Below are 26,665 nucleotides of genomic sequence, written 5' to 3' on the forward strand. Positions count from 1 at the left end.
ACCAGGCACCGAGCTTTTGCGCACATGTGCGCAGAAAACAGGGAGGAAGAAGTTTTTTTCTCTTTGTGCTTTTGCCAGTGTTACGCCTTTCATGTATGTTCAGTAGAGACGACTCAATTACTGCTTTAATTGGAGCTGAAAAAAGTGCACTCGGATTTAAAATACGAAGGAAGAAGGAAGATGCCATTTCCCGAAACGGATAAATGTATTAACAGAAGGAATTGACTGATGGGGTTAATTATTAACGTTTACTTAAATGAACTAAAGCAGCCTCACGTGAATATCCAGCTCCCATTTCTTAAATCACACCCACACAACAAACTTGGTGCCATTTTCTCTTGAGATCTTTCTTCCCCCAAACCCCTCTCACACATATAAAAGAGAGATATTAAAGTATGGCTAAGAAGTAAACATATTAGCCAACCCTTTTATATAAGTTAGGACTGAGCACACTTGGTAGAAGACAGAATTTACATCCCAACAAACCAGAGGTGGGACCAAGTCATTGTTTTGCAAGTCTCAAGTAAGTCTCAAGTCTTTATCCTCAAGTCTCAAGTCAAGTCTCAAGTAATGTCAGGCAAGTCAGAGTCGAGTCTCAAGTCACTGGTGTAAAAGTCCGAGTCAAGTCACAAGTCTGAAACTTTGAATTTCAAGTCCTTTCGAGTCTTTAAAAAAAACAAACGAAAAAATAATGTTGCAGTTATGCTAAATGTAAATATTAGACCATGTAATTTTTAAATCTGTGTTTTTCTCAACACATACAAAATAGTGAACTTAGAAAATATACACAAATTGTGAAATTGCACCTCTTTAAAATGCAGCTCAATTAAACCTAGCTCCAAGAATAATTTTCACCGACAGTTCTGAGATAAGCTGCATGTTATTCTTGGATGCGGTTGTAGGACCAGCTTTAAAATCGCATGACAAAAATATCATACACATTAAAAAAAACTGTATCACCAACGTAGCCTGGAAAACATTTGCTAGTTAGATGAAGTCAGCTATCTCATCGTAGCATATTTATATGCATATTTATAATTATACGGTTCTTGGAGTGAGTGCATACACTCATGAAGTTTAGTAACTTCCGGTCACTGCAACAAGCCCAGGTACAGTTTACCGACGGATGGGTGCAGGACCTTGAAATGCACCGTGTAGAAAGTAAAGACCATCGTACGTATCATAAGTTTACCAGTCTCACAAATCGTCGTCATAAATACACATTCGTTAACCGTTTATTAATAGGACCTTTGAGCTCAACGGTAATTAATTAGTAGTGGAAATAATTTCTGGTAGCATCACAGAAATGTAGCAGTGACAATAATACTGTATGCTGTAATCGTACTGGGCAATTAGTGATACAAAAAACCTGTTTTATCCTGTGAATAAAAGTATATGTTTTTGTCAATGTACCATAATAACAGAAGCGAAACGCAATATTGTGTCAGGACAATTCACTATTTATGCACAATAAATAAAGGAGCATAGCGCGACAATTTCTGTTCAGCGCCAGACTTGCTTGTAACCTATATCACCAATTATGTTATGAAAATGACGTATTAACTACAACAGCAGACTGACCTTCGTGTAAATGCTTGGAGCAGACTAACCTGTGAGCTGGAGTGTTCTGGGACGTTATATTTGATCTTTGAATGGCTGCAATCCAGTCGCCTCTTTGTTACTTCAGAAACATGGCTCGAACAATTTCTCTTCAACGACGTAATCCGATAACAACCGATCTCTTTACCCGTCGGCTTCCCGTGGCTGTCATGCGACCGGCTATTGCAGTTAATAATACAACAGCTTCTTGACATTTTTGTGTTTCTTTTTATCACTGTGTGACTGATTTTAATTGAAAGCCTGCGTGCGCTAGTACCGCTTGCCACGAGTTCCCAGAATCCTTTGCGGTTCTACCCGTGAATGACGTCACATTTTCAATCTCTATATAATATGCATGTTAAATTTTATATTTGGGGTGAAATATCAAGTCTTTTCAAGTAAACCGGTTCAAGTCCAATTCAAGTCCCAAGTCATTGGTGTAAAAGTCCAAGTCAAGTCACAAGTCTTAGAACATTTTTTCAAGTCAAGTCTAAAGTCATAAAATTAATGACTCGAGTCTGACTCGAGTCCAAGTCATGTGACTCGAGTCCACACCTCTGCAACAAAACCAGGGAGAGTTTTACAAGGCATCCTGCGGCTGAAGCAAAATTAGCATGACTTTACATCAGTAGGACTCCAGGCCACAGTGCTTTATGCCCCAGGCAGTCAGGATGTTTCCCCTCCGCCAGTCATTACAAGGTTTGCTGTCTGCATGCAGTCATGTGTGTAGAGCTTTAAGTCATGAGTGTGCATTAACAGTTCACTCTGTTTGCATGCCAAACAGCACGTTTACCCCCCGAAGTATATTAGTTCAGCATCCTTGAGTTAAGCAGATAATCTTGCATGCACACACTGAAGCTTTACTTGAATTTTACACGTTTTTCAGCAGTAAAATCAACTCAGTAGATAAATTAAAATGTTATAGCGTGCAAAGTAAACATCAACAACACACAGAACAACAGAGAGCTGCATACTTGGAGTCATTTTAAAGCTATGGCTTCTCTGCCCCCTTCTGGTTGTTCCTAACCATAGACGGCTTCTTTTAGGTGCCAGAAGAAGCCAGAAATATGATCCTCCCCCCAAACCCATTCGCCCCCAGTTTACAGTACAGAAGCTAGAAACAGGGATTCACAGAGTCATTCATATACTGAGCAGGCAAGAGCTTCACAAGTGTAGTATACATTCATACGGGAATGAATGGTTGTGGTACTTGTTCATGCTCAACAATCCAGAAAAGGAAATCCCATGTGGACATAGAAATGCTGCATCCAGATGAACAGATTCAAATTTCAGGTATAACATTAAATGTGTACACTACTGACCTGAGCGTGTAGATCAGTGAGTTATCAGTCTGGCTTTCTTACTGTTTAACGGAGGTTTTTCTTTCCCACTGTCACCAAGTCCACACTTACAGGGGATAATCTGATTGTTGAGGTTTTCTTTCTAATATTGTTGGGTCTCATTTTTACAATATAAAGTATAAAATATATATAATATATTTTTTACAATACAAACTAGAAACTTGAAGTGAAAACTCAAGAAATTCAAACACATCAATACAGAGATGGAGAACAATGCACAAGGAGCAGATTGTCGTATAAAACGCCAAGAATACTGCAGAAATATTATTCCTCTTAAACTGACACATTCATGAACACTGCAGGGAAAATGTTAACATGCTAAAATCAGTGGAACTATTGTTCATGTTTGTTGGGAAACTTGCTTTGCATTTTGGAGATTGTACCGTTACAGTTATGGACACCAAGCATTTTTGAGTGCGATCAGTCTCTTATTATTTTTATGTAGCTGTAGTAAATATAATGCAGACAGGCATATTTCACTGACCAGCTTTAAGAAAGCAAAAAGTGATTTGCAGCCAACAGGAGTCTGCAGGGTGTGCCAACACAGACCTCCACCAGGAACAGAGAGGTGAAGCAGCCAGCTACAGCACCATTAATGTGAGCCTGCAAGCCATCAGCTGGCAGCTTGACACCCTGCAACTCCAAATTCATGAGCTCAACAAACTGTTCCAGAGTCACAGCTTTTCTGATGAAATTTCTAAAGCTAATGAGGAGCTGAACTATAAAATTCACACTCTGTAGCAACAAATTTAACAAAAGCCTGAAAGACATAGCCATGGCCATTGACTTTAATTAAATTAAAGCAGAACGTGAAGCCATAAACCAGCAGCATGAGGTGCTCAATAATGAACTTGAGCACATAGAGGAAGAGGTCCACAACAAAATAGCCTTTGAGGAAATGTGTGGTGAGATAAAAAAAAAGTCCACAGAGAAAATTAGACAACAAAACACAGCAATGCAAAAGGAAATCCAGCAACTCAAGGACAAGCATGAACAACCAAACTCACTGGATGTCACAAAAGCAGCAGAATGAAGCTTCGCAACAGGAGATTCAGGAGATCCACAGACACATCCAGAGCAAAATCTCTGCAAGAAACCACAACAGTGTAGTGTCAAAAGAGGCCTTGAGTCATCACAGTGATGCCTTACGACGGGAACGCCAGAATCTCTTCAAGAATGAAAGAAAAAGTAAATACTGGAGAGGCTCTGTGCGGTTAAACACAATGAAAAGGACAAATTGGAAGCTGTTGTCAACCATCAGCTGCAGATCGAACAAACTTTAAAGGACAGATACCTTTAACTGGAAGCTGAGGAGAAGGTGGCACCATGCAGGCACAGAGCAAAGTCCTAATTAAAACTCACGTGAAGGTCTACAGAAAGGTTCTGAATGAAGAAGCTTGGAAATATAAGCACAAGCTGAGAAAATAACGCTGATGCCTTGAAGAAAAGAATTACTCTCAATGAAAGTCAAAGTTTATGAAACTTTGAGTACTTATAAGACTAGTTATAAGTCAGGAGGTGCTGAGCAACACACTCTCAAAGGAGAAAGGTTTGCAGGAGAAAAATAATGAGCTAAAAGCTGAGAAACTCTGCAACAGACTCTGAGGTGAAAAAAATCTATGGTTTTATGTATGACTCACTGAAAACAGAGAAAGATGCCATCAGCCAACACATTGATTCTTATTTTGTTTCCTCCCCAAATTGACCACAATTTGTCATTTCATTAAAGTAACCAATTAATCAGTCACTCGGTCAATCAAACAAATTTGGAGATCCATTAAAATAAACAACTAAATAACTATTTTCATCTGTAAATGTGTGTTTAGTTTTCATTTCAAAGTCTTCTAACACCCTGGTGCACCTTATCGCCTGGTGATGTGTCAGCATGACTGTCCTATCAGAACGAAACAGCTGCACATCTTCATGCATGTAGGTTGATCCAAGCAGGAGGTCCTGTACTAAGTCATCATAACTCTTAACTGCAAGTCTGCTTGATGTTCAAGCAGCTTGTTCTGCTTATGTTATTTCTGCAGATCGAGTAAAGAGTCTGAACAAAGAAACCTTGTCATTTCCTGTCTTTACACGCACGCTTAATGTGATCCTTAAGGTTCTTAATAAGTCAGAAGTGGTCAGACTCAAAATGTTTTCCCAAGACTGAGAGCGCTCTCTAGTGGCAGATCACTGAATACAACGTCCACATTCTCACTCCTGGTTTGTCTCAGAAGGTGGTAAACTCTCAACATGTATTTGGCATTTACCATGAAGCTGTGTAGTCAGAGTGCCCACATGGCAAAGAGTTTATGTGCAACTCTGGCAGGCTAGCATCCTCAGCGTGGACATAGTTTGCACATCCAATTGAGGAACCTGCTTTAAACTGATGGGTGGTCAGATCAAGTCCTGGTGCTTCCATCAAAGCAAGCACCAACACTTGTAATCAGCTGCTCAAAAAAATTAAAGAAAGACTTTGAAAACACGTGAGGTCACAAAAATAATGCTGAATAATGTATTAGGAACAAAAGGATGCCACATCAATTGTCACCCTGCAGATCAAAGTGACAAAATGATGCGGCAGGCGGGTCCCTTTTGCAAATATTTCATTGCAGCATCTGTGAATGGTACTCACAAGTTTGTTTGACTTCCACGTGCCTGTATGCATGTCTGACAACATCAGGGCATGCTCCTAATGAGAAGACAGATGGCGTCCAGGGAGATCTCCCAGATCTGGATCAGGGTATCACTGAGCTCCTGAAGCTTGTGTCGTTTCTTTGCATCCATCTCTCTTTTTTTGTGGTAGGTGAATGTAGTATTATTTGAGTGTTGAGTGGTGGATACACACCTTTGTGAACTTTTAACACACATGGAGCTGATGCCTGGGAAAGAATGCATGGAGCTGCAGTTTTCTACTGGTCCAATCTTCTTCTCGTTCTCATGCTCAGCTGTTTGAGAGGTGACCTTGTTTCTTTCAGTGTCTCTTTGACTTCTCACGGTCTGATGAATGAACAGAGTGAAAGATAGGACTGTAGGTGATCTCAGCTTCATTCAACACAAATGTATAAAGGTCCTTGAAATTCTTGTGTTGTGCTTACACTTTCTGTTACTTGCCAGATTTCAGATTCCAGTGGGAAGCTTTCCAGTCTGGCAATTAATGAACAAGCTTGTGATGTTTCTCACAGTTAGTCAATGTCAAGCCCCTTGACATGAAGCAGGGCATCTTAACAGACAGTTAAGAGTCAGCACAGAGAGTCTAAGATGTTTCAGAGTGCTTAAGCATTCTTTGCTTAAATTCTAGGCCACTGGGTGAGTCTCTGAAAGCTGTCTGAGTGTCAAATATCTTGCTAAAGCAACAATTCAGGCATGCTAGTAGGCTTCATTATCATTTCTGTAGAAGGTAATGTCCATTTATTTTTTCAGTCTGAGTTATTCAACTGGAGTGATTGTAATTTCATTAATGAGGAGGATAAATACTGCAATACTCTCATGAAAAAGTGTTTGAATGGAGTGGTTTTGAATTGCTCTGCAACTGGAACCTTATTTAAGGTGACCCAGTTTGGTAACACCTGAGCAAAGGTGGAAACATCTACATGAGAAGGTGTTGGTATTGTTGTTACTAGCATGTTTTTTGCATTCATGTTTCTTTGTTTTTAATGTGCTTAATGTAGCATATAAAACCACAGTTTTGTCTCATATTTTATTACAATGAGCACAGAACACTTATCAAATGTTTAAACTGAGACATTTTACTACTTCATGGAAAATATTAGCTATAATATTAGTCTCAAAATACTGGAGGAACGTTTTCCGACTTATTAGTTTCACTGGCAACAGGTCAGTGAGATGATTAAGTATATAAATGGTGTCTTAGCTCAATTCTAAATCCTACATCTCTGACAGTATAGAGTTGCATTAGTGCCATTAGTTTCCACATCTGGAAAGCCATCATTTGTGATGAAGAGAAAAAAGCATTTGCCTCCTTCCCTGAGTTCTTTGTTTCTGTATTTATCACACTTTAATGTTTCAACACATCAAATAAATTTTGATATGAGATTAAAAAACACTTAACCCAAGTAAATATAAAATGATACTCTTTATGAAGGCCGTATCTTGCCTGTTGCTCACTAAACCCGTCATCTATGGCTCTGTTTTAGACAGTGTTGAGGACTTCTGTTGTCATGGATATGTATCAACATGTCTTCTTGAGTCATTTCAACGTATGATGAGATTTAACACTCAAAAATAAATGTTTTCTGTGTCTTTCTTATTTTTCTTAGGTTTCTTTGTGAGATTTCTTACTTTGCACACATGAATCTTCCATTGCTCATACACATGCAGCAGCTTGGGGACCTTTAGCTAGATTGCCCTCCTTCGGATTGTTACCTTGGAGAGTATACACCCACTACCAAACATTGGTGTGAATGTAATACTTTCTTTCCTTTGCTGTACTTGATCACTGCACTGAATCCATGAGGGTACTGCTGAAATTGCCAATTAGCTCACGCGCTGTTGTGTGGGAGCACACGCTGACCCATAAATCCACACAGACAGCATGGAGCAAAGTAGCATTACCAGCAACAAACAAGACCTTCCATCATTTATCTGAACCCAGCTCATAAATGTCAATAAATGAAGGGCGTACTGTCGGGAACCAGGCCAGAAAACAGTATGCTGAAATATATAGAAGTTCTGAGAAGTAATTATATTCAGTTTTAAAAGATAAAGACCATAAAAAGAAGGGAAATATATGGATAAAATATTATCAGTGTGGCATGTCAGTGACAAACCTCTTTACTGTTATATACGTCAGCTCACACAGTCATAAAACAAACACTCCCGTCTTCCCATTTGAGCTTTAATATTAAAAACTTTCAGGCCTTAGGTTGCAGAGTAGACTCGCAGCATAACTTTGCTTCTTGTTGAGAAGAGTCTGTTAAATATTTTAGTGCTGCATCGTTAATCTGTGAGAAAAGGCCCCAATATGTCAGAAACACAGCTGACAAATCAGTGGCAGTGGCGGAATTAGGTTGACTTATTGTAAACCTTCCTAAAAATTATATATAATATTTAATTGAACTTTCTTTTTTTTCTGCCTTTGTTTTTACTGAGTGATGAAGTCCATGCTTCTCCACGGGGCCATGGTCCGCGTACAACGTAGGAAAGCTGCACTGCTGTTCTGGGTCTTTACCTGCAGCCTGGTACCACAAGAGGGCGCTAGAGAATCAAGTAGTAAGAAGGCACAAAGCTGTTTAAATAACAGTGGAGAGGACACAAAGGCAAAATCTCTTAAGATGGTAAAACACAAAATCTAGAGGGGTAAAAATTTGGGCAGAATTAAAGTTGTACTGACAGCAAACTCTGTTCTGGTTCAGCTTCTGATTTCCCAACGTAGTCTCCACAGCGGATAGATCCACATGTGATCTGGCACTGGTTTTATACTTCCTGACACAACCCAGGCTTGGGATCAGCACTCATGATCCCCTGAAGGTGGGTTGGTGTTTCCTTGTGGACTATTAAAGTGAATGTGTTAACAGCTACATTTGGAGCCAGGTTAACCAGCAACAGGCCCATTAACAGTTGCTGTTTTACTATAAACAGAGGGGGATAACACAGCAAAAATATTGATATAAACATATAACAATTATATTAAAGAAAAAAGAAAGAAAGACAGAAAAAAAGGAAAACAAAGAGCTTTTCTTAAGAAAAGTGGCCATCATTAAAGATCAAGTCTGAGAGCTACTGGAGCAGCTGAGCTATGGCTCTTTTGCAATCAATTTCTCCCACCGCAACTATTAGCTGTTAAGATTTCATATTTTTGTAGAACACTGCGTATTGCACAAACAAGTGGTGCCACATCACCTGTGAAAACCAATAATACTTTAGGAATAAATTGAACATTTCCATTGTTCTATTTATTTATTTTTTAACTTTTTCAAAGCGATTACAAACAAATAAGAAAGAAGCAGAAGCTTATAGATGGATAAATATGCTAGTAAAAAATAATAATGATAATAATGAAGAAAAGAGAAATGCTGTTAAATTAACTCCTTTTCCTTTGCAAATAACACATGTAGAGAAAAAGGCCAGATAAAAGTCTGCTTTTTTCATGAGTAAGCCATTTATGTCTTAAAAGCAAAGATCATAAAGACAAAGAAAATATACAGACAAAAATAATAATATAAAAATAATTGCACTAGTTTTCCTTTATTGTCTTATCCAAAGTGCCTGAATATATAAGCATTTAACAACAAAACAAGCACTGATCTGAAACCAGCATTAAACCTGGAGGACTGAAAGGCCCAGCACAGAGAGAAGAGAAACAGGGATAGATGGAAGGAAACAGCTGGGGCCAAATCTTTGTTTTCTGTGCAACTTGGACTAAAACTTACAGACATGCAAGTTTAGTACATCAATGTACACATTACATATGTACAATTATGATTCTGTGAAATTACCAAAAGAATCCATGAAATTGTTCCAGTAAGAGTCAATTTAATAGTATGCTGTGTATCATGCACTATACAAATATATATATATATAAACTGGCATTCATCATCTCTTGAGTCATCATCATGTTCGCCTCTTTTTTAAGATTTGTTAGCTGAGTGCTCTTTTCATTCAGTCAAGGCTCTCAGTCACTTTGTGGCTTGCAGAGGTTTTGGGACATGCCAGCATGGTTCAATAAATGATCAATTATAAACTAAAAACTTGTCATTTTAAATATATGAGGCTCGAAGAGAAGAACGGGGAATTCCTCAGATCAAAGGTGGGACTTACCTGGGAACTTGAGACAAGCAGGTCTCTGAACTTCTATGATGGCCTAATCTTCACACACGACGTCTCGGACCAACAAGCTGTAAATATAAACCACTTTCCTCTCTGGATGTTCGGAGTGATGACTGACTTTACAAAAAGCATCATTTTACCAGAAACTGAGAAAACTGTTCACCTTCATTCATCAGAGTGGAAAAAGCATTAGGTCCACTCGTGCAGCATCACTACACTGTTGAATGTTTAAGTCAAACTTTGGGCAATTGGGTTTTATGCTAAAATAAAAACACGAGCAATATATGAGTTTGTTCATCTTCTGGATTCTTTGTTGCTTTATTTGAAGTGCCCTTTGGATGGGATATACATAGAAAATTAAAATAAAAAACAACAACCTCCAAGGCACTAGCTGGAAGGCAACACATGTAATGTCAATATTCTTACAGCAAGGTCACATTTAATCTATAAAACTGAAGTTTTTAATTTTTTTAAATATTTTATTAAAACATTTAATTTATTATATTAAAAACAGACAAAACAGCAACAAAAATCTTGATTTTTTTAATTACTCAGCGTGTTGGCTTCAATGTTCGACAGTCCTCTCAGCTGCTCCTTGTTGCTCTGCCTTTCTCTTTAAAATACTCATATGGTGCTCTGTTGGATTCAGATGTGGTCGTCTCAGTTTAAACTATTTTCTTCCTATGGTACTTTTGGCAGTGACAATCTTTTTTGAAAATTCTGGAGACTTGGAGTCATCCTGTCAACCAATAATTTATCTAAAGACATTTATCAAGATATCAAGAAACATTCCCCCAACACTTCATCCAGCCACAGTCCCACCTCCCTGCCTCACTGCTGGGACTGTATTCACTGTGGTGGTCTTGGCCCAGCTTATGCTAAACATGCTGGAACAAATCTAGGGAAAACAAATTCATCCGTCATCTGACTAAGAAATCTGCTCCTAATAAGCGTCAGGCTTCTTCTCATGTTTGTAACAGTTTTGTGCTGGAGAGAGACTTCCTGTTCGTTGTGGTGAACGTATGTGAGTCATCTAACACGTGGCTGTGTTTTCAAGAGCTAGCCCGTGCTAGAGAACAGCTACTGTGGTTTGATCTACTTCTTCTGATTATTTATGCATCTGTTCTTTTGCTGATAGACACCCATAAATAAATAAACTGTACGTTCTGATGCTCATGTTAATGGATCCAGGCTAACTGGAGATCTGAGAAGGACTTGTTTTGGTTTCAGTAATCAGATTTTCTGACTTGTCGCTGATCTTTTTGTTGTGGTCAGAAGTTTACATACATCATGGGTATGAACTCTACCAAATCTGCCAAGAAGAGGGGAGAAATTTACAGCTGGAAATGTCAGCTACTAAGGTGTCTGGTTCAGCTGCAGGTCGATAAAGGAAATTTAACCAAATGTATAAATCTGAAAAGCTCTATGTACATTTTTGACATTGTGTGGATTAGTGAAGATCGAAAACAAATTCAAACACAATTCATGTTTGTAAAGTCATTAAAGATGACTCCCCAGAAACTGAACAGTTCAAAGAAATAATTAAAAGCCCCAGATTTCAATGACATTCATGCACATGATGACTCGTGTGTAAGCTTCTGACCACAACTGCGTTTGTTTGTTTTTGTGCTTATGTATATTTTATGTTTTTGTTTTATCTTTATGTGGTGGAAATATTTCACTCGTGAACCGTTTTATATTTCAGCGATATTGCACACGGGTATTCTCACTTCTGTATATGGCAGCTTAGCATGTAAAGTTTTATATTTCAGTCTTTCATTTTTAAGCCCATTATATGAAACAGGCTCGTCATGGTAGCAGTTATTCATCATACGAGAAATGGTGTTCATGACTGATGACAAAACCCTGCACCTTTATAAATCTATATACATTTTCAGTGGTGGGAAAAAAGAGGAAAATTTCCACAGAAGCAAAAAGAAAGGAAATTTAAAAAAGAAATAAAATACAATAAAACAGGAAGTTATTGCGCCCCATTAGGCTCCTACATTGCTGCATATTCAAATCAACCGTAGAACTTTTTTTCCTTTAAGGTGTTCATATTTTTTTAAATCTTAAGAAAGATGAACTTTTGTGTAGAATAAAGACAAAGCAGATATGTAGGGCCAAGAAAGGAGAAAACATTTTAAGTTAATGTTTAAATAAACTATTCTATGTTGTATAAGTGGACAGATTTTACTCTGTAGTCAGACCCCCCCACCCCCGTATTACATCAGGTGAGGTACAGTCCAATAGCAGATCTGAAATGGCTGCAGCAGTGAAAATGCTGACTGATATGAAGAGCATAAAAACAGTCATGTTGTCTGTATTCACGGTAAGAATCTGGGGGGGGAAAACCAAATCTGAGCAGCAGTCAAATTTGTCTGTTCTGATAAATAAGAAAACAAAGCAGCAGTGGTCAACATTGTCAATAATCAGTTTCAGGAATAATGGACAGCAGCACATAATCAATGCCTGAAAGTAGTGATTAACACAGTCATCATTCCACAATGGGCGTAGGATTCGAGCGCCTCCTTTTAAGAAGAGGCACACAAGTCACCTGCTAACACAGGTAATAGGTCCATCTGTTTTCAAGCAAGTTGCATTAACGCACTTTTTGTCCTCTCATTTCTTTTTCACCCTGCTGTAAAAGATCACTACCAACCAAAAACACACAGGGCAAATTACACAGAGTACCACTTAGATATCTCCATGTCCCCTTCACTGTGTGAGAGAGCGAGGATGCTGGACGGGTGAGGGGTGAAGCAAACTGCTGAATGCCTGGAAGTGTGACGGGAGGACAGCGGTTGAGGATGATGAAGAGGACGGCAGGCTAAATTCCACCTGCAGCATGTGGGAAGCACTGGCCCCACCGCTCACTGTGCCACAGTCAGGGCCCTCAGAAAGTAAATGTTCGCCACGCATGTGTAGCTGAAAGAAACAAGAGTTTGGGAGCCCGTGGTTGTCATGGAGGGCCGGAGAGTTCCCGCAGGCCCACTGGGAGGTCTCAGCAAAGAGCTGAGACTGGAGCTGGACTGGAGCTGAAGGACAACAACTATCTGAGCCAGATTCCTGCAGGCCGTCTATGGGCGGGAGAGAGAAAGGACATCCGAACAGCTGCTGAGGACACTCGTCGCCGCACAGCTCTGACAAGCCCATCACCAGCTCGCCATCTGGACAGACGTATAGAAATTCACAGGACGACAGATTAATAAAACCTCCATTACTGTTGTCATATATTCTAGGATGTATGTTTGATGTCTATGGTTACAATGGCATCTGAGGAGTGCTTTTGTGCTCTTCTAGCGTACCTATTTCTACTACAGAGTACCCAGCAAACATTTAAACGGCTGGCGGTCTTTTCTCGAACGATAGTCATAGTTCCAAAATGAACGCTGAACCGATATCAAGAATGTTACCTTCACATCAGCACCAACTTCCTAACATAAACGAGGTTCTTGTCGAACGTCCTTGTTAGATTTTCAAGCACGAGAAAGTTTGTGTTTAAAAATTCTGTTTTACTGTCAGAATAAAGGAAATAGAAATTAAATTCTCTCAAGAAAAGCATGAGAAGAAAAGAAGAAACCTTAGTGGTGACTCAAACTCGTGACCTCACGCTTTCAGGTCGAGAAAACCAAACTTCATGTTTGAATGAAGCATTCCTGAGTCGACGTCGCAGACAGAGAGGGAATAATTGTCCAATGTGCTAAATTCACCAACAAAAAAATGAAAAGAAATTCAGATTTACGAAACTGAAAACAACTTAAAAGTGTTGTTTATTTAAAACATTTAAAAAGATTCCAGGAGCACGACTCTGTGAGTACGTGACGATGTAAAATCCACGGAAATATTCATGTGGATATCTGCTCACAACCACATATTAGTTGTGAAAAAATAATGAATAAATAATAAAAATGGCTATCATTCCATCTTTGCAATAACTTAATATTCATTTCTCACCGTTTAAGAGACGAGCCGACGTCCCTTTTGTTCTATGCGGAAACAACATCTACATCCATCGCTCTACATCGGCGTCGCACCCCGACCTGTCCTGACCAGGGACGCGACGTCGCAGTTTGAACCATGTTTGCTGGGTAATCTCCTCAAACATCTTCCTCATATGAGGAGATTATGAACTATCTGAAATATCTACACAACTCTGTTTACTGCATGTTTTATACTGTGAATTCTACACATGCTGTGCTGTGTATATCAGCGAGCCACTGCAATAAATGCATTTTTTTTTGCTACACTGATTTTGAAGTTTATTTTAATACAGCAGTCTTATTTTGAAAAGATGTGACGGTATATAAGGGAAAAAACTGTATTTGGAAAAAACAAAGGGAAAAAAGCAAAAAGCAATATTTTAAATAACATCTCCAACATTATTCAGACACTATTTGCAAATGCGCTAATTATTACACAGCCAGAGGAGGCTGTTTACATTAGACCCGTTTCTTTCCTTTCTCATTAAACTTTGTCTATTTATTTGTCTGATTATTTCCCAGTGACCACATTATTTTAGTTTTCTGTACTCATCCTCTTTACCTGCAGGCTGCTCAACCTGCTGTCTGTGGCCTGAGTGGACTGAGGTCATGGCTTTAAGAGAAAACGGGGAGTTCGTCTGCGCCTGGGGCGGCCCTCTTCTTCTGGAGCACCATCAACATGCACAACATGCCCAAGCGCGCACACACAGACACACGCGCAGACGTGCATACATGCGAGCAAAAACACAACACAAAACAAATGTATACCATGAAAATATTGGGGAAAACAAAGGAAGGGAGACATAAAATGTTTCATATGAGACAGGGATAATAAATATGTCAAAATAAACAGGAAGAATATATAAACAAACAGGAAATCAATGGAGCCCATGTATAACATGACTGAAAGATGATTTGGCATGTATGTTTCACATGGCATGTAAATGGTTTATGTACAAAAAGATGGGTAAACATACATAGCTTCAGTTTTATCAGACACTGAAACTTTTGTTTATCTACTTTTTCTTTTGTGAAGAAGAAGAAGAAGAAGCTTGTGTCTTTACTTTGAACTTAAGGCCACAGTTAATAACACTTTAGACTGAAGCCTTTGCTTCACTATTATTTGAATATTATTTTAGTTCTCTGTAAGAAAGGACATTTTGTGTGGCAAGAGCTCACCAAAGTAAATATAAAGAGCTTCCATCTGAGCCATCACGTCAGGTGTTTTTATGAGGCGACCTCTGGTTTTTACCTTGTTTGTCCTGGTCCAGGTTCGACTGTGGAGGTAACGGGGACTCCAGCTGCCCTGTGCCCATGGAGCTGTGAGGCAACAACCTTGTGGAACTGTTGTTTCCCTCGAGTTCCACAACCTCCCCATCCTGGTCTCCATCCTCCCTGCAACACACAGCAGAACTACTTCCAGCTCTGATAAATTATGTGTTTGCGACCTACAGAGCTCACAGTTTTCACTCAGACAGTAGTTGTTGTAAAATCTGTTCATATAACTTGGATTAACCAGCTCTTTGCAGACCACCAGCATCTTTAGACGTCCTTTGAGGTGAGAGACTTTAACAGATAGCTCACGAAAACTTTATTTGCTTACAGATCAAGTGAGGTGGAATTTGTCAAAATGCTGTTAAAGTGAAGCAAAAACATGTGGGAATGAAGAATTAGGCCCTTCCAGGTTCCAGTTGTAATAGGTCATCTGGTGTAACCTGATGTAGTTTTAGTGTAGACCTTTTACTTACCTGTACTACATTTATTTAATTTATTCGGTGGACTGGAGAAAGAGCGTAACAATGGTTTAACCTAATAACGCACTAAAAGCGCGCATCAGGTTTTCTAATTTGCAAGTTAGGTCAACAATTTTTATTTATCATGTTCTTAAAAATTCTGCAACATCTAGACCAGTTTAATCTAAAACTGAGCGAGCAAGAGATCATCAATACCATCAGGATCATCAGTAACCCACAGAATATTAAGGAGGCCGTGTCTCATGAAAATACTGCCCAATGGCAGCATGTAAGAATTAAAAAGTAAGAGATTTAGAATTGATCCTTGAGCTACCTGACAGGTCTCACGCTTAGAAAGTAGACCTCTCTGAAGTCCAAAGCCTATCTGGCAATTTTACAGGAAGTGATTCTAGACATGTACCAAAGTGTAAATGAGCACTTCCTTTACCCGAACTCTACCTCTTTATCAAGTGTCATGAAAATGAGCTTCATAGTTTTTGTATGATTCTGTTATGAGACAGAATCATACATACTGTTAGTGCGCCCCAGGGTGGCTGTGGCTACAATGTAGCTGCCATCACCAGTGTGTGAATGTGTGTGTGAATGGGTGGATGACTGGATGTAGTGTAAAGCGCTTTGGGGTCCTTAGGGACTAGTAAAGCGCTATACAAATACAGGCCATTTACCATTTTTACCATTTAGAAAAACAAAATACCAAAATTTTTGCAGGGATCAGAAAAAAACCAAAAATCTTAAAGCTACTTTGAGCTACTCTGGAGAGCATGTTTGATATGGCAGAGTTTGGAAGTACTTCCTGACACATTCCTAAAAGCAGGTTTCCCCTTCAAGGCTGTCTCCTTGTGCAACACTTTAACACTTCAGAACTGCTCTCTGTAAAGTCCCACTCGGATCACTTGCACATGTACATTTGCTGGATTTCTGTAGTCCAAACTGTTTCCATTTAGATTTCATTGTGGAGTACAGGACAAATTCACAAAGAGGTTTGAGTGAATTTGTTGGCCATAATTAAGATGCAAGTGGACAGATGGGAGCAGCGGGGAGCAGTGCAGTGCTCCACAAGGAGACAAACCTGAAATCCGATGGCTGTTCTTGCTTTTTATGTGCCGTTCTTTCTGATTGCACCTTTTATCTAAAAGACTCTGGTTATCTTCAGATTGGTGTCCCAGCAACACTCACATGCTCCCTGATTGCAGGCTGTACTTCTTGCGGCTCAGCCTCGTAGCCTGCTGAGTAAAGTACTTGTGACGTTCAGACTTCTTCCACATGTAGTAATACTCCACACACTCACCCACTGAGCGTGTTCGTACCTGTGGATAAGAAGAGGTTGTTTTTGCATTAGCGGAAAATAGTCAACACTTTTAAATCAGCATATCAGGTAGCAGGTCATCCTCTGGGTGCTCACCTTATTTGCCTGAATGAGGTGGAAGTTTTTCCCATAAACTCGATACCCATGCTCAAAGTTCCTGCACTCCTCCTCGCTCCAGGAGCAGAGCTCTTCTAAAGACAGCGGACATCAAAAATAAGTTTATAAAACTACATAATAATTTTACATTTTTACATAATTGTAATTACAATCACATAAACTAAATAGAACAGAAAAACTGAAATGAAAAGTGACACTCTTAATATCATAATCTGTTAATTTTGCTTTCCTGTTTCTAGCATAATAAAACTGGTCTTAAACTGGAGGCTCATTTCTGATTTGAAGGTCATGAGGTCACATCAGTGAGTTATTCCTTCTCTGCAGTGATGAAGTTGGCAGCTATAGTTCCACCGAAATGGTAATGAAACGTCATACTTTGCACCGGAAAAGAATTACACTGGCCTTGGGTTGTTGAATAAGCCTGCATTTCTCTCTTTTATTAAGAATACCACAGATTTTTCATTGACACTGGTATGCTGTTACTGCAGATCTAATTCTAACACAGGCTTTATTGAGAAGACCAGGGGAGGCTGACTTTCAACGACTGAACTTTTTTCATACTCGCTTTTTTGTCATGGATACTTGAAAATGTTGTGGTAACACAACTATTTACACATCTACAGACCAATCAATTCTTTTCCCTGAAACAATTCGGCTTTAGACCAAAATATTACGCAGAAATAGTAACCTGTTATTTTACTAACACCATTAAGGGCTTTTTTGGTGGCAGTTTTGTGGGGGTGGAATACACACAAACTTTTGAGGGTCTTGTTATTCTTGATCTAAAAAACGCATTTGACACTGCCAATCACAATATACCCAAATGTGCAGTGTGTGATGGATGAACAAGAAAGAAAATTAGTGAAACTATTGAAAAACAGAATGGGCATTCCCCAAGGACTGCTACTTGTTCCAATGCTTTGCACTCTGTTTATCAGTGATTTGCCTGCAAGCTACCCAGAGGCTGATGATAACATTTTACGTTTTTAATAATAATTTGAGATCCGCAACTCAAATTTGATAAACATGAAACAAATTCAAAGACTGTTAAGACCAATCTGAGTGTTTTCAATCTTATTCAACACTAGATGAACTTTGCAGCAGCCCAGCTGTTTATGCATTCTTTCATATTTTCGCAATTTGTGATATTTTATGACAGTATGGGTCTAAGTATCACCATCTACAACTAAGCACCTTCTATCTTTTTATAAACAGACTCTAAATAATGAATTTAAAAAAATACAGTCCACTTAGTTTTGATGTTTTCATTCATATCTTTTGTGTTAAAGTAGTTTTTAAATGCAGACTGGCCGCATACCTCTAGATGCATAAGACGGTGACGGCAGTCACTAGGACCATGTTGGACACTGTAAAACACCACATCAAAGATCTAAATTTGGACAATCAGCATTCGCCATAATGACCTGTCACCTATTCAGGAAGCATGTCCTGTCAGGCCTCCTGAAATCAAATTAATTATAGATATTGAATCTTATTAAAAGTCAAATTTTGGTTAATGGCAAATAAAAATCATTTGTTAATTTCTGTATCGTTTTATGTGCATTTCATTTTATTTATGTTTTTCCCTAGTTATCTCTATTTATTGACTTGTATCTATATTGTATAGTATGGTAACGGTTTTATGTAACTAAATATGATAAAATTTTGTGTGTTGTGGGTATAAATGCCTAACTAGGGTCAATGGTTGAAAATAGGCCACAGTTTCATGTCTGGGAATTCCTCAGTTAAGTTTTGCCCTTGCTAATGGATTAAAAAATTGTATAAAACACTGTAACTGCAAAAACCTGTGACATATGGGTGCAACGATTTTCTGATGACTTTAAATTTACATACTATCAATCATTATTACAAACTTATTCTGGGTTGTTCACAAAGGTGTAAAATGCCCAGTTGGGGAAAGTAGGACAACGGGATAGTTCTTACCACTGAATACTTTCACGTTGAAACGAAATCGCCTCAGTGCTTCTTCGACATTAAAGTTGCATTTCACTAACTCGTACAGTGCCTGAAGGTTTAGAGGAAACACAAAAACTGTCACTCAGTGAAGACTTACCTCTCGGTTTAAGGCAAGTTAAAGAAAACAAGAACTCTTGATTATGGACATAAAGGCTGACCATGTTTAGCCATGGTCCACTATGAGTTCAGGTAATGCAGACTAAACGAGACAAGTAGAAGAAGTCTTCTGAAACGTCTTAAGGAGATTGGGATGAGGTTAGTAATCCAGACATCTGAATAACAAGACAAAAGTAAAATCTTCAAGTACACAGATCTAATAATACATGGACTTCTTTTTATCCAGCTGTTTGTTTCTTTCAGCGTGTACAGAAGGCACATTTATTATATTTTACCACAGCTAAAAACTGGTTAAGATGAGTCATTCGCCTTTGTGTGGGGGGCAGTTGCGACATTGCCATGAAGGAAGAATACTTCGTTACTGAAGAGGGGCGCTTACGTGTTACTACAGACTAGCTTAAACAAACAAAAGTAGCCAGCAGTGTTTGCTGAGATGTACCTGTTCATTGTCTTGGACAATGACCTCCTCGGTTCCTACTGCCTCCTCCTGGCCACGGGGTCTTTGTGCATTCAGCAAGAACTCCTCCACTTCATGCACTGGCAGAACCCCTGGCCTCCACAACAACTGGTCTTCGGTGCTGTAAGCTAGAGGGTGACAGGCACAGTTTCTCAGACTTACAGCGGACACATTAGACACGTTTACTCTGTATCGTGTTCGTGTTTGCACTGTGCTTTACATTATGGACTTGAATACACCTCGGTTTTTCTCAGTGCCTCAGCTCCTCTCTTTCACACTCACTCTCTCTTTCATGCATCAACATGCTTTGAAAGGCAGTCTTGCCGAGCACAATGAGGTTGATGTATTTTTTTGTGGATGTATTTGGGCGGTTTTTTAGAAGCAGTGACAAATTGTCCTCCCACATTCCTTATAGATTTGTTAATAATGTAACAGCAATTTTTAATGAAGGCAGCACGACCACACTCTGCACACTGAGCTGAGTCCAACAGAACTGTGCTGGTCCTACATCTTGAAGCAGGTCACAGCACAGTACACATCAATCACACCAACTCTGGGGAGTCAAAAGTGCTTGGACACAGTACTAAACACGTAATCCCCTCTTCCATTAGTACCATCTGATCAACTCGCCACGGTTCACCACAGTTTTCAGGATTTTCCATTAGATCATTCCTAAAAAAACGTACCAGGCACAAGGTACACATGCTTGGCCGGGGTTCCAAGTGATCTGAGCAGATACTAAAATGTGACATCGTCAGACTGCATGCCACCGATTGGCTGGTCAGCGGTGTCACTTAATGAGTCAAGAGAGTCTCATTCACGAAACTCAACATCGCCATTTTTGAAACCCGGCAACGAGGGAAATGTCTACGGAAAACAACACTGTGGTCCCCGAGTGTGATGAAAAGCCACAGACAGAGCAACAGGTCTACTTCCGAGTCGAGTATATATATGTATATATATATTAGGGGTGCAACGATACTCATATCGATATTGAACCGTTTGATACAGTGCTTTCGGTTCGGTACGCAAATGTATCGAACAATACAAAATTTTTAATTTATTTTATCAACTTTTCTTCTGACGATGCTGTCTGTGTTGAGAGCTCAGTGGATCTGCGTTCGACTACTCCGCCTAGGCTGCACTGTCGAGCGCAGATCCATTACTGAGCGCAGCGCAAGCTAGCAAGACAGAAGCTCGTTGCAACATGGCAAACTTCCTCCCCCACCCTCATTCAGATCTGGCCTTTGGAACTATTTTGGTTTTCATGTGAAGTATGACCCTGAAGGTAAGCGCGTCATGGACAAAAGTAAAACAGTATGTCGGATGTGCCACGCAATGCTCAATTACATGGGTGGGAACTAGTGTGTTAGCGCAGTTTTCTCGTTAACGTGTTGACGCTGGACGGCAGCACGTTAACGGAGATTTGCCGTGTTGTGGCGTTAACGTCATTTCAGATTAACGCTGACAGCACTAGTGGGAACACAACGAATATGACTGCACATTTACTCCGACATCATCCTCGTGCAAAGACAAGTCGAAGCAGACAAAAACAACAAGCCCGCATGCTACAAACTTTACCCGAGTCATTTAGACAGCCGTTAGCACAGGATTCTCCTTATGGGGACCTGATATGTTTAATATGCTGCTGAGAATATAGCCCAGAAGAAGCGTATAGTATAGCTTTTATTTTGGAAAGAGCCATTTCTCTGTAATAAACTCTCTTTTCCAAAGATGAGTGATTTCTCCATCAGATAGATTTATTTTTATTATTACTTTGTTGTTTCAGCAACATTAAATTTAAAAACTGTACGTTTGAGTTAAAATATATATTTATAATTTTAATAAATGACAAATTAAAAAGGCATGAACATTTTTTTGTATCGAAAAAATATCGAACCGTGAATTTTGTGTATCGTTGCACCCCTAATATATATGTGTGTATATATATCAGAACAACTGTCAAAAATGACAATTTCAGTTGCTTACCTCTCTCCTGGTAGGTGTACGGGCTGATTGGAGGGATTTTTGCCTGATACATGGAGCCAACCATGATCTCCTAAACAGGAAATCCAAACATGAATAGTCATAATTGTGAAACGTGTGATCATGCCTATAAAAGCTGAAATTTTATTTTAAAATGTACACATGTTAGTGTTCTTTGTGTCGACCTACAACCATGAGAAACACAGGCCTGTCCAAAACAAGCTGTTACATTTAGAAAGCTGAGCCACTGTGGTTTTAGAACTTGGGAGATTTTTTTCCTATTAACCATTTCTCTGGCTTATATGAATTTGAATTTTCTTAAGTAGAGCATTTTTGGCCAGCCCATTAAAAGCATCGTGGTTCTGTTGAAATTAGGTCTCAGCTCAGTAGCCTAACTTTGAATTATAATTAGTGCCAGAGCAGGAAAAAGTGTCATGTTTATATAAATGTAACCAAAGCCTAGTGTATATTCAGCCTTTGATTGCACTGATCAAAAGAACCATTACCAAAGGGTTGATAACCCATATTTTATTGCTGCCTAACTGTCTTGCTATTGGCATTTTATCTGATTTGCTTTCCCATAAAGACAAGTTGCAACGTAATGTGTCTCCCTTAAACTTAAAGGTGATTGAGAGTCACTTAGTCAAAATAAGATTACTATGCTCAGTAACCCACCTTTTGCTCTTCATTGGATGGAATAGAGACATCATCAGAGTCTTCATCTGATGAACTGATCAACGTGTCTTTGTCTCCACCTAAAACACATGAAATATTAGAGAAAGATCAGGAGAACATTCAAATAACGCCACAAGATTTTCCATGCCATCTTAAAAGCCAAATCTTTCTGCTGATTAAGAAAGGGAATCTTAAGCATATTTAAAACCACAATTCTTTATAGTCATGATAAAAAATAAAATGACTATACACTGCATCTAACTCAGTATGAACCACAATTCAGTATAAAGCAGAATATGCACAACATCAATGAGCAAAGTGGCACCTCCTCTTTTTAACCTGTTCAGTGTGTTCAGTCTGTGCACCATGAACAACACTAAAGCTGCATACCTGCTGTACATTTGGTTTTCATGTTTTATAGAGTCAGCACCTTTCACATAGAATCACTATCTGGATATGACTGTTTCAATATATTAAAACTCCTGTAGATTGAAATATCTCTCTGCCTTTGATTTAATGGTGTCATATGAAGAGTGACACATATATGCTATCAGACAGGAACATCTCATAACAACTTCCACAGAACTGTATAAAATCAATGCTTATTATGAGTGCATTTCCCTAGGATCACAAACCCTGACAGGTTGTGTTATTTGAAATGTCATCAAAGCACCAGAAATTCGATTCGATTCAATTTCAAACTGCGAACCTTTCTTTAGCTCAGAAAATTTCAGCGAGTTTTAGTGTTATATGAAAATGTGTTAATGCGTGTCTCCCTGGGTGTTACCTTGGATGCGGCGAAGCAGATCCGAGGTGTTTGAGGTGACTGAGGGGGTGAGATCGTCGGCTAATGATTCTTCCTGCTCCCCAGGGAAGAGATCCTCAGTTATCTGATCCTAAACCAAACATATAATAAGACAAAAAAATAAAAACAAAAGACAGAACAGTAAAAATAGAAAAACAGAGTTAGCATATTCATTAGATGTACAATCATTCAATTTGATATTTTTGACTGATTCTCAAAAGTTCTCTGACCAATTCGACCAATCAAAATCTGTTTTGATGAATAAATGAAAGATGAATGAGGCCACGGGTGTGTTCTGTGCACCTCAGGTTGTATACCTTGTCCAGTGTCATGTCTGGCAAACTGGCAGCCATGTGACAGGTCTCCTTCTCTGGATCTGATACTGTATAGCCATAGAAAGCCAACAGCTCCTCCAAGGGAAGCTCACTGGCCTACAAATAAGGCACAGAGGGAGGCAGTGACAGGTGGAGGGGAGGTGATGGGGTATAAGAGGGAAAGAAACCACAGAAATGTATAAATAACACCCACATTTCTTGAAAATCATCTACATGTCTGTCAGTTTAGCTATCTCAAGCACACTTGACACTTTTCCCTGGTCTGTCCAAATAATGCCATCAGACTGATTGAGCAGTCTCCTTGTAAGATGCCTAAAACACCCCCAGAGTGTACTCAGTTTACTCAAAGTAATTGAACTGTTCTGTAAAAATGTCAGAGTCAACATCTGCACGTCCCATGTCATTTCCTGAACACGGTGTTCAGAATTTCAGCATTTTTAAAGGTAAAAATGAATATTTCTTTACTTTACATGTTATGACAACAGACGTAGAGATTATGAGAAAAGTAAATGGTTGCGTTGATTATTTAAATCATCTTCTTCTTTGACTGCTCCCTTTAGGAGTCGCCACAGTGGATGATCTGCCTCCATCGCACCCTATCCCTAGCATCCTCCTCTGTCACACCAACCCTCTGCATGTCTTCCTTCACTGCATCTATGAATCTTCCTATTTTCCTGCTGCCTGCCTTTCTCTCCTCTGCACATGTCAAAACATCTCAGCTTCCCTCTAACTTTTTTCACCAAACTGCTCGACCTGAATTGTCCCTCTGATGTTCTCATTCCTAACTCCACCACCTTATTGCCATCTTATAAACCTTTCTTTTCACTCTTCCTGCTATACTTCTGTCACAAATCACCCCTGACACTCCTCTCCACCCACTCCACCCTGCCTGCGCTCTCTTCTACACCTCTCTTGTGCACTGTCTGTTGCTTTGGATGGTTGATGTCAGGTACTGAAACTCATCAACTTCAACTTCATATTTACTCCTCTGTTAAACTACAATTTAAAATAATTCTGTTGAAATGTTATATTGAAGGCAAATAATGCCCATAAAAAGGGGGGTTTATTAAGAGTTATCGATGCTGCTGGTTAGAGTAATTATTAAAATTCACATTCACTTGCAGTATGTTGATAGATTTTGGTCCTCAGACTGTTTTTCGTTTTTGTCAAAAAACGCTGCTGTTAAAATTTCTATGAACTAGTAACTGAATTATTTCAAAAGCAAATGTTACATGACTTTAGAGTAACAAAACTGTACTGAACAATAATAGTCGATGCCATTACTGTCAGTGATGTAGTACACCCTGCAACTATAAGGTTCCCATAATCACAGGAAGCTATTTTGCTGAATATTTTTGTGTTTATCACACATATAAACATGGCAGAACGTGATCATACAGTGTGGGATGGTGTCGCCATCTTCATCGAGCGAGGACTCTTCTCCTCCTCCAACTCCTCTAAGACCCGTAAAGACTTCTGCTTCTCCAGATGAGGGCCTTCATTGCTGTATCTCCTCCACTCTCCACTAGGCCACAAGCTCTGCATTCATGTTTAGATGCTTATCACCCACCTACAAACATGCACATAGATAAAGACAGTATGTCTGTTATGTTGCATTCAAACTCATGTAAAATAGCACAGTACATTAAAATGGTGCCGTGGCACTCGCACAAATGAACACATGAACAACACAGGATCAAATAGTGGCTGATCCTGGCTCATCCCATTACAGGTCAGCTGACTCCTCACTTTTCAAGGGCTCTTCTTTCAACTTATGAGACCTTCTGCTATCCAGACTTAGGTGTTAAACTTAATAACAGATTGATCATAGCACTTGTGGGAAGTTTAAGCGCAATGTAATGTAACTTTAAAGATATTTAAATGTCCAAGAGCTCATTGTGAATTGTCACCACAGGATGGTCGGTTTTGCTGTGATACTACATTAACAAAAAAAGCTTCACGGTGGTTTTCCTGATTCATCGACACGATTCCAGGCTCGGCTTTGGTCTGAACTAATCAGATACAATGTACGTACAGGATGAAGGCCACATAAAGAGTTTATAACCATAGTGGGAAACTTTGGGTAACACGCTTACAGCAGTAACCGTACAAGAATCTCGCCCAAACCTACTTCACATGAAGTCCAAGCGCTCTCTAAATTAGATTATAATCTACTTCTCACGACGCCAAAAGTCACCAAAAATCTCCCAACCCGTCGGTCGCTGTCTGACTGACCAGGGGCGCTTTCCTGCGACTTGGTGCTGAACGCCTCTTCCTCTCTCCGGCTCGCTACGAGTGGCAAGAAGGAAATAACTACTTCTCAATATTTCTGAAAGAGACGGTCGGAGTTTACCGCCGCCGAGTCATGACATGTCTCCCAACTTTTTCACTAAACCCACTTCGCCGGCAAGGCACACCTGAAATAGTTCAGCACCCCCGTGTTAGACCCTACCGGGCTCCCTATTGTTTTCTACGGCTTTACTATCAAGGCTGAGGGAATGGCTCTTTAAAGCCAAGAACGCGGAGAGAGGCGATACGCTGGAGAGGTTCTCCATTTCTTCCGCCGCTTCCCAGTTAAATAGCCCCCGTAGCTCTCTTTCAGCGGTCGTTCACCAGCCGGCCAAACCCTCGGCAGTCTTGTGTATCGTACGGAGTGACAGAAGTCTTAAATTCGGCCCAGCTTCTCTAACATTTGGGTCATTACATTTCTCGTTTTCGCTCACTTACCTCCGCCATTCCGTTTCTGCGCAAGCTGACTATTGCCCGGATGTTGTAGGTCTACTCTTCTCTGCTGCTCCGTTTATTGCCGCAACGATTCAGCAACAGCGGCTGCAGTGCAGCGTCGCACACAGTTACAATGACTTTTTTTCAGTAGTTTAGTTCATTTTGTTTAAGTTTACAACTTTTTTTTAAAAATCCTTCGTAGTTTTAAGTAATTTTTTTAAATCGCCCCGAACCAACACTTTCGGTATCATCTCTAAAAATGTTGTTTTACTGTAAGTAACAATTCTAAAAATATTACTAGAAAAAGAAAAGGGAAATGTATCGACTGATCAGTTCAATTATTCTTCGCCTTAAAACTTAACATAATAGTGACCCAATTTCTGCTCTTCTGCTATTAAATTAGTAAACAATAGTTTGGCACTGAACGCATCTTTAAGTTAAATGTAAATGCCCCCCTTTACCAACACGTCCACGTGCGGTTGCTGAAAGACACTACGGTTTGTGCTGATTATGCGAGTGGAGGAGGGGACAGGACATGGCCAAAGCAGATAAAGATTGCTTATATGGCTTTGTCCTCAGCCAGTGACTGCTCAAAGTTGTCAGCCATTATAGAAGCATATAATGTAGCTCTACGTGTTGTCACCATATTCTCTGACATGCCTCAACTAAACTTGAATATCAAGCAACGAAGG

At 39.5% G+C, this 26,665-nt stretch overlaps 1 protein-coding gene across 2 annotated transcripts; it reads right to left on the reverse strand.

The window, feature by feature from the left end:
* Positions 1–11,653: 11,653 nt before the first annotated feature.
* Positions 11,654–26,443, reverse strand: mier2 (mesoderm induction early response 1, family member 2). 2 transcript variants are annotated; one of them, XM_080878789.1, is made up of 12 exons: positions 25,977–26,443; positions 24,648–24,819; positions 23,232–23,345; positions 22,897–23,005; positions 22,110–22,189; positions 21,438–21,507; positions 19,431–19,576; positions 18,842–18,923; positions 16,877–16,968; positions 16,651–16,781; positions 14,973–15,115; positions 11,654–12,907 (listed from the first exon to the last, which is right to left on the reverse strand). In XM_080878789.1, exons 2-12 carry the CDS (start codon positions 24,792–24,794, stop codon positions 12,456–12,458), a joined length of 1,566 nt encoding a protein of 521 aa, XP_080734915.1. In that variant the 5' UTR covers positions 24,795–24,819; positions 25,977–26,443; the 3' UTR covers positions 11,654–12,455. The 2 variants fall into 2 exon arrangements, with proteins under 2 accessions (XP_080734915.1, XP_080734914.1); XM_080878788.1 differs by having other exon boundaries at positions 16,877–16,971; positions 25,977–26,442.
* Between the last annotated feature and the right edge of the window lie 222 nt (positions 26,444–26,665).

This window comes from Rhamphochromis sp. 'chilingali' (assembly GCF_963969265.1).
Source record: "Rhamphochromis sp. 'chilingali' genome assembly, chromosome: 3".
Lineage (NCBI taxonomy): Eukaryota > Metazoa > Chordata > Actinopteri > Cichliformes > Cichlidae > Rhamphochromis > Rhamphochromis sp. 'chilingali'.

Bases quoted from the DNA above. Each gene is read 5' to 3' on its own strand.
- mier2 (XM_080878788.1), bottom strand. From the start codon at position 24,794: ATGCAGAGCTTGTGGCCTAGTGGAGAGTGGAGGAGATACAGCAATGAA. The intron at 23,346-24,647 runs GTATGATCACGT...CCTTATTTGTAG, and splicing joins TGGCGACACCATCCCACACT to GCCAGTGAGCTTCCCTTGGA. The intron at 16,972-18,841 runs GTAAGAACTATC...CGCTGTCTTTAG, and splicing joins CAACGTGAAAGTATTCAGTG to AAGAGCTCTGCTCCTGGAGC.